General features: G+C 29.6%; 1 protein-coding gene across 1 annotated transcript; it reads right to left on the reverse strand.

The window, feature by feature from the left end:
* Positions 1-7,475: 7,475 nt before the first annotated feature.
* On the reverse strand, positions 7,476-8,397 carry LOC136090855 (uncharacterized). The gene is made up of 2 exons (XM_065817831.1): positions 7,865-8,397; positions 7,476-7,711 (listed from the first exon to the last, which is right to left on the reverse strand). Exons 1-2 carry the CDS (start codon positions 8,367-8,369, stop codon positions 7,476-7,478), a joined length of 741 nt encoding a protein of 246 aa, XP_065673903.1. The 5' UTR covers positions 8,370-8,397.
* Positions 8,398-9,723: the final 1,326 nt, after the last annotated feature.

Raw genomic sequence — 9,723 nt, forward strand, 5'->3', positions numbered from 1 at the left:
TTTTGAAAATGAGATTTTGTTTGACATTAGGGAGTTTAGGCAATATTTATAGCAAATGTAAATATTTTTTACATTAAATGCATTATATTCCTTAATATATTTCCTTTTCAAAATAATTTCAACCACCTCAGTAGCTTATTTAGTTCCAAAGATATACGTGTTTTAATATTTTCAATTCATAGACTTTTTATGAAATATTTTCTTAAAGTATCTCGTTCAATTTTTGGCACCGAAAAAAAAAACTTTTTTATCTTTTTTTTTTTTTGCGTAAAAAGTTGCGTAAACTAACTTATAATAAAATTTTATTAGAAAATAAATTGTAAATCTAAATTATTTGAACAATTCATAAGTAGAATTTTTTGGGGGGTTAACGCAGACATACCATGAAGTAGTCAAATAACTGTATAATATGTTTGAATATGTTTTAAACCTTTTTGACACAAAATAAATTTTCAAATGTTTTAATTTATAATACGTTGAGCGTAACAAAACTTTGATGATAAATATTAACTTAAATTAATTTTATTTTTCTTTAATAAATTATCAATTGAACAACGTTTGTGTAAAAATAAATCTAAAATTTATTTTTACACAAACAAAAAAAGAAATTAGTCAAAGACTTGTTAATAATTTCAGTATTGTTATAGATTCAAAAAAAGATTTAACCACTTATAGTCTACTGATTCGACTAATTTATTGTTTTCAGCCCTATCATAATATAAAAAATGTTATATTTTTTAATGGGGTTAGGGTTTTTAACTTTTTAAAAATTTTGAAAACAATGAATGAAAAACATGTTGAATTGTTCTATTTCATTGTGTTTGGCTTTATTTGATTGTGTACTCTCGAGTCCTTAACTCAAGGGGGGGGGGCGTTTATTATTTTTGGGAAACTTTGCCACCCACACTAAGCTTATTAAGTCCCCCTCCCGTTTAATAATTTTTACTTGTTTTAACAAAAAAATTATATCTAAAAACTAAAAAAAAATCAGTGAAAATTAGCTTTAAAAATCAAAAAATACATACTAGTTACTGATAAGTAATAAAACTTTCAGTGTAAATTCTGACCCTCCCCTCCCCCGTTTACTAAATCTTGACTAAACCCCCCATCCAATTTTATTACCCCCCTCTTGTATTAAGAAATTGAGATTACATAGATTAACAGACACATTGAAATACTTATACGGATTATCTTATCTATCTGTCTTAAACTTTTTAATAAATGTTTTAAATCGTTTTGTCTTTGAAATAAATTATCGCACTATTAATGTACCCAAATTTGACTATATGTTGCAAATTATTTGAACTCAGAAAAAATATTTTAATTATCGAATTTCAACTCAAACTTCAATAATATCAAAACTTTTGAAAATATAGATAAAATTTTTTATAACAAACCAAATCAGACTAAATTAGACGAAAAAACTTCAAGTTCGCAATTTTTCAGATAAGTTTCAAAAAATTTTCTTTAATGTGCTAATATACTTTTTCATTAATGTGCAAATATATTTTTCTTTAATGTGCAAATATATTTTGATTTAATTTGAAAAATTACTAACCCAAAGGGATTTCGAAAACAGACACATGCCCCAAATATTTTTTTATATTAATTCTATATATACATAAGACTAGCATTTTTCTTCTTCAACCAATGTTAGATATTTAATTAGTTATTTACTTTTACATTTAAAAGTAATTTTTAAAATGAACTCACTTACAGCAAAGCTGGAAACAAACACTACTTATATAGATTCGCTTACAACAAAGCTGCGAGTAACCATTATTTAACCATTAATTAATGAATAAAGTAACCATTATTTAAATGAATTTCATTACAACATAGCTCCAGGCTATGTTGTTAAGCAACCACTAATAAAGTTGAGAGTTAACTAGTGTTTGAAATAAGAAAACAAAGAGAGAAGATCAAAAGAGTGCCTTGCTCAAGACTCTTACACACAACTCTTAAGTGAAATAAAAGGAGGTAATTTAGCTCATCTTGAATACCGAAAATAAAAATTTCATACTCCTCAAGATTTTATTTCACTTGAGTATGAAATTTTTATTTTCGGTATTCTAGATGACCTAAATTTTGTTTGTAAGAGATTCATGCAGATTTCCCGTAGCATGATGAATTCAGCATGAAGTGATGTTTGCTTATTTTGAAACCTAAGGCTTCTTGGAAATATTATTGTAATTTTTTAAATTTAACTTGAGTTTTAATAAAAATTAAAAAGGTTTTGTAGATTTGCATGCCTTTCAAAAGAAAATTCACTCACAGAAAAAATGCAGATAAGATAAAGCAGTAAGTAATGATCTAGTGTATGTCAAATACCAAGCTACAAAAGAAAAGTAAGGAAATTAAATATTTCATCAAATGTTTTCATACTGTTACTATGGTTTTAAATTTAATTCAAATTAACTTCTGAAAACAAAACCAATATTTTGTTATTCAAGTTTGCTAATATCTTTAAAAATTTACTAGACGTTTTTTTAAATATAAATAATTTAAAATTAGTTAATAGTTAATAGTGGTCTTATTTGTCGTGGTTTTATTTATGATAGTTAGGTTGGTGAAGGTAAAAGCCAAAGCTGTTGTGCACTTGGGTTATGTTAAAAAGAGGGACACTATTACTAGTCAGTATTATATAAGAAATTGATCAAAACTTGTTATACACAAAATAAATAAGACTTGTAACTTAAAAATTAAAAGTTCTCCTAAAAAATTCGCAAAAAAAAAAAAAAAAAAAAAAAAAAATCTCTCTACTTACATAAAAGAACTTGAGGAAATATACTTACATGAAAGAACTTAAACTTACATAAAAGAACTTAAGGATATTCACAAAGCATTTCTCTCGGATTTTTTGAATGTAGCAAAATGCTTTCCTATTTAAATATAATTTTGGCATTTATGGCCATTTCTTATTGTAGAAAAAAGTTGAAAACATATCTTTACTTATTTAAATTTAATTTTCCTGCTTGCATTGATGCTCTGTAAATATTTGGTTGAACATCCAGTAACAAAGAAAAGAGAAATAAAAAATCAATGATTATTTAGCAGCCCCTATTAGCACTCATACAGCATGGAGCCCGTCCCTTCACTACTGATATACCCGCATGTTGACTATATTTGCCCTAAATTATAATAGAACTACCCAATATCATATAAGTAAAAAAAAAATCCTTTCCCGATGCCCTACCACAAACACTCCCCACATATATCAGAGTATTATCTGAAGTATTATCCAGAAGTGCCTTAAACTGGCAATAGATTTGAATACGCTTCCTATCTCAAAATTTATTTTAAATCAACATGAAATGACTGTCCTTTCAGAAAAGTAAATAATATAACTTACATTTTACATACAAGGTAAAGTATAAAGTTTCCAAGAAAAAAATTACTTTTCTTTGTAATTGTAAATATCAATTTTTTTCAAATTACTTTTATGTAAGCTGTTTTTGCTAATTAGTTACTTTTACACGTAAAACTTATTTGTTGTTATGATGTAGTTTTATTTTACTTTGTAAAGTACAATAGCGGCATAAAGTCTTTGCCACAGTCAGGAAACACAAGAAAAAAAATCATTTATTTTTATTATGCAAAAGTTAAAGCTCCACCGAACAGCACCAAACATGACTCAAATGATATAAATGCATAGCACTTGTAAAAATACAATACAAATATAAAAAAATGTTAATATTTTGTGTGTCCGCCACGCGCATCAATGACTGCCTGTATGCGCCTAGGCATTGACTGTACCAGCTTTTGGACTATGGTAATTGGGATTGCATGCCAAGCAGACTCCAACTGTTGCCACAATTCATCCAAATTGCTGGGCTTGCTTTCTGCACAATTCTGAACAGTTCCTCCCACAAATTTTCAATGGGGTTCAAGTCGGGATTTTGTTGTGGCCATTCAATCACATTGATGCGTGTGGTTCGAAAGTATTCAGTAACTTTTTTGGCTTTGTGGCAGGGAGCATTGTCTTGTTGGAAAACAAACGTCTTATTCCTGCCAAAACGCTTGGTGGCAGATGGTTTAACTTGAATTTTGAGTATTTATATGTACTTGTCTTGGTTAACAGTACCTGTACAACATTACAGCCGGCCAACACCAAGTCCTGACATGCAACCCCAAATCATAAGGGAAACTCCACCATGTTTCACTGTTGGTGCAACACATTGAGAACTAAATCTCTTACCAACTTTCCTTCTAACATACGCTCGTTTTGCTCCACAGAATACAGTAAAACAACTCTCATCACTCCACAACACTTTATTCCACTGTTCAACAGTCCAGTTCTTGTGTTGCCTTGAAAATGCTTGTCGCTTCGCAATATTGTCAGGCCGCAATAATGGCTTCTTGGCAGCAATTCTGCCATTCAAACCAGCTTGCTGAAGGCGTTTCCTTATGGTTCTTGCTGCCACATTGATGCTGTGCACTTTTCCCATGTAACTGGCTACATCAGATGCTGTGTCGATGCGATTAGCCAGACTTGCCCGAACCAAAATCCGATCTTCCCAATGGTCGTTTTGCGTGGTCTACCAGAACGCTTTTTGTCTTTTACCGCCCCAGTCTCTCTCTCTCTTTTGATGGTGTTGGTGACAGTCCTCAAGCTAATCTTTAATGCTTTAGCAATGTCACTGTCAGAAATTTCTTGTTTTGCCATTACTACTTTTTGCAGGCGTCATTCAAGAGATAATAGGATGGCCATATCGATACCCAGCTAGCACGCATACGTTGGGCCGACGTCGGACCAACGTCAGAAGCGTTGGCCAATTTTATTAACCAAGTGCTAACGTTGAACCAACGTCGGGCCAACGTCGAAATACGACGTTTTTTAAATGCGTACAGTGTGATTCCGGGTTTAGCGTTAAAAAAGTTTTCGTCCATTTTTAAAAGCTGTTGTAGCGCAACTTTCTATTAGAGTATTTTATTGTTTTGAATTCAAAATTTCATGATTTTATAATAATTTCTTAGTAATTGAGTATTGAATAATTTATAACTTAATATAAAATAATTAAAAAAAAAAAAATGCAAACATGCTAATTTTTGTATCTATTAAGATGCAGTTTTTAATTTTTCTTTAAAACAAGAGTTTATTTAATTAAATTATAATGTTTATAATGTCATTATGTATAATTATAATGTTTATAATGTCATTATATATAAAATATAATGTTTATAATGTCTTAAGTTTATAATAACATTATAAACTAAAGTTAAATAAACTCTTTTTTTACGCTTGTATGTATTACATAATCACAAGAGTAAAACTCTTGTTTTACTCTTGTGATTATGTAGTACATACAAACGTAAAACATAAAGCATACAGGCATAAAAGGTTTATTTAACTTTACATACGTTATTAATGTATATACATTACATACATTATTAATGTATGTAGTACCTACATTAATAATGTATGTACTGTACATACACATAAATCAGTATATCGTACACTAGGGTGTGTCATACTTTTTTTTTTTTGAATTTTACTTTGCATAGTTTAAAAAAGGTGAGGTATAATATTAAAAGTTCAGAACCGTTAAAAAAAAAAAAAAAAAAAAGTTTTAGCTACCAGGGAGTGAGTGAGACTATTTCACCAAAAGCCCGGGGGGGAGGAGGAGGTAAAGACTTAAAAAATGGAAGTATTAAAAAAAAATAACTTATAAAACGTAAAAAAACGCCATCTCTTTTTTAAAAAAAAAAAATATTTTTGTAAAAACAAATAGAGAGGTTTGCCCCCTCCCACTGCCTACCACTGAAACTGTAAAATTAGGTTGTTTTGGAACTAAAAATAAAACTTTTATATAGATCCACACAACATTTACTGGCATTTTTTAAAATAAAGTAAAATAAAGATTAATTCTTAAACATTGTCAAGCCAATAAGGTTTTGTTTAGATAGATTACGTGACATCAACTTCTGTGATAACTCTAGTCCTTTAATCCAACCATCTCTTCTATCTTCTGTAAAAATATTTTCGCATGCCTGGGTAACTTTTTTTACACATCTTTCGACAGCTTGAGTGTGGCAACACCAGTTTGGTACAATCATTGGTTTAAATAAATACTCTTTGATGTCTTTAGTTGTCATGCAACAAGTCAAAGGTGGTTCAAAAGCTTCATTCCAATCAATAAGATCCTTGAGACAAGTTGCCTTAGTATTGATATCTGGTGTCCTTCTTGGTCTAACAGATAGATCTCCTAGTTGTTCATTTTCATCACCTTCTCCTCTTATTTCTAGAATTTTGAGTACACTGAAACTTCTCTCCTCTTTATTTTCAGAATAAAGCATAGTTTGAAGAATAGATTCAGAGAAGGCATACCAAGCAGATCGCTTAATAGTTGGAATGACAATATTCTGAATATCGAGTGACTGGTGTTGAAGCAACTTAAGCTGGTAAAGAACATGTTTTGGTTCTTCTGTCCAACTATGTTTAACTTTGATGTTAAACCAGACAGGAAAATACACTCCCACAATGAACTCGACTAGTTTAAGAAGTTTTTGGGCTGCATCGCCTTGAAGACCATGATGAGATACCCAAATTCTACATATTCTATTGGCTGTTGTTAGCCATCTGGCCATGTTAACAGGGCCAATTTCAAGAAGTCCTAGTTGCTGAGGAACATGACCACTGCGTATGGCGTTAACTATTTGATAGCCGTAATACTGATCTGTAGAAAGGTCTTTAACCACTTCATTACTTAAGTTAATTAGAGGCTCACCAGTTTCAACTTTACTAAAAAATGAGTTAATTTCAAGATTGGTTGCTTCATCAAGTAAGCTTCCAATGGGTCCACTCCATTTTTTACCACTTTTAGATTCTCCATCTAACAATTTAATTAGACGTTTGAGTGGTAATTCATTAATGTGTAGAGCACATACAATCCAATTTAACTTTCGCCCTAATTTCAGCTCCATAAAGTGCATTACTCCTCCATCACAACCAGTGTTTACATTGGTAGAGCCTCCACCAATTGCTTTTAAGTGTACATTAATGTTCCTCATTGCAGTATACTCAATAATCTTATCTGCTATAATTTCAGCGTGGTACTTTTTTGCTTCTTTAGCTGGAGTGAAATGAAATAAATACTTACCATCACCAGAACAAATAGTGTAATGTTCTTCTTTAACTTTAGCCGGATACTGTCTGTCTGATCCATCTACAGTTAAAAATACTTTAGTAAGATCTTTTCGCCCATCAAAAAATATGCAGTAAATAATCTCTTTATTGTAATAATCATCAAACTGAATAGCAACTTCATTCATTACTTTATCCCTAGCTCTCCGAACTTTACTGTGATCTATTATTAATCTAGTGTCACTTTGGGATACAAGTCCTCCATCTACCCATGCTGCAGTAGCTATGACTGCAGTTGCTCTTAAACCAACACCATATCGAATACTGGCTAATGCAATATTAGAGATATCTTCATAATTTCTAGGTTTTTTAAATATTTTGTACAAGACTTTTAAATAGAAAAAATCTCATTTTCCTCAGATTCAAACTCTTTATAATTATCATGTTCGTTATCTTGTTCATTTTGAGTATTATTTTCTTCTTGCGTTGTGTGTTTTTTTTCTCTCGTTTGTTTTTCTTCTTCTCTTCTTCGTTTGCAACTTTGTACTTTTTTGAACCTTTTGGACTCCATCAAATCAGCAGGTCCAAGTTGATATGAACTAAAAGATCCAATCTTTTCTCGTTGGGCTAAAAAAAAGGTAGCAACATTTTGCTTACAACTAGACAAATTAAAATAAAGTTTTCTTTTTAAAATAATCAAAGAGATCAGTAAAATATTATTAAATTTGATTTTCAGCTTTACTAACACTTTTAAAATGATTGTGGTATGGTCACTCATACCTTTTATATAAACCAGTTCAATAATTGGTATTTTTCTCTCCCTAGGACAGATACAGGTAATGTGGGCACCAAATTTACAGTCAGGAGGACAGCATTGCTCAGAACAAAGAACTATTTTACAGTTACACGCCACCAAGTCAAACAGTTTGTCAATAATGAAATTAAACTTTTGTTTTCTAACTTTACTTGCTTTGTTTTGAGAAATTAGATTAGCTTTGTTCCATGCGTCTATAAGTCTTGTTACCAAATTATGCTTTAAACAAGTTACGGGAGGCACAAATAAAACACTGGCCATTTGCCATTTTTCTGAAAGTTTATTATAAATATCCTGGATCAACTCAGAATTGCTATAGTTTCTTCTGTTTAGTTTACTTGTTTCTCTTAAAAGAATACCATATCTTAGGACATCTCTCATTGTTGGCAGTTCAGCTGTTGGCAACTCTTTTCCAGATCCCAAATATTGACGTAGACAAGAACTATTTTTCCATCTTGTTCCAGTAGCCATTTTAATTTTAATATTATTTTTTATCTAGTAACTTTTAAAATTAGAAAGACATAAATATATATTATAAATATATATATATATATATATATATATATATATATATATATATATATATATATATATATATATATATATATATATATATATATATATATATATATATATATATATATACATATATATATGTAAATATAAATATATATATATGTAAATATATATATATATATATATATATATATATATATATATATATATATATATATATATATATATCTATATATATATATATATATATATATATATATAATTTGCATAACAAATATTAAAGCAAAATACTTTTAAATAAAGTTTTGTGTGTAGCCATTCATCAAATAGAATGTATAAGTTAAATACATACAAAACTTTGCAAAAATACTAATTTTTAAGTGTTTTGTAAACCAAAATTTCTGAAACAGTATAACTATTAAACGAATTTTGTTTATCCTGCTATAATTTATTTTGATAAGGTTGTTGTAAAGCAGATTTAATACTAAAATATTGAAATTAACCCTGAAAATATGAAAATATCAAAAATTTACAATTTTTGGCAATTTTCAAGGCAGTTCCCTGGAAGCTTAAACTCATTTAAATTCAAATTTTTTGATAGTTCTGAATTTAATATGTTAAACCTCACCCTTTTCTTAAAAATGCCACTGATAAGTATGAATTTTTAAATTTTGACCATAGTATGACACACCCTATTGTACACCATTGTTCCTTACATGAATGCCAATTGTTTAAAAAATTTATTTTAAACGATACAGGGAACTCTTCATTATTCACCATACTATCATATGTTTCTTGGTAATCAGCTTCTGAGTACGCATATATCAGTTTTAATATCAATTTCATCAGTTCGCATTTAAAGGATGGAGGTGCAGACAACTGTATGACGTCAGCTTTTGTACGCAAATATTGTATGGGCCAGCACCCATAAAACAAAAATTTTTTTTAAACAACTAATTATTTAAATAGGTTATTAAACCCGGCCCCAGTGATGAAAAGCCTTATTGTTCCAGATATTGAGAAACTTAACACCATACAGATATTAATTTTTATGTATAAGTATAAAAACAATCTTCTACCATGCGTTTTTTCAGATAAATTCTTGATATCATTTTCTGAAAAATATAATCTGCGTTCAAAAACCAGGTACGACTTTCAACTTGGGAAAATTAAATCACAGCAGTCAAGTTTTTTAATTACAAACGGTGATCCATCAATACGGAATCATTTCCAAAATAAAAATAAGACAGACCTAAAAAGCATTTCATCGTTTAAACGACAAACTAAAATACATCTCCTTAGTTCATGA

The sequence above is a fragment of the Hydra vulgaris genome, chromosome 14 (genome assembly GCF_038396675.1).
Source record: "Hydra vulgaris chromosome 14, alternate assembly HydraT2T_AEP".
NCBI lineage: Eukaryota > Metazoa > Cnidaria > Hydrozoa > Anthoathecata > Hydridae > Hydra > Hydra vulgaris.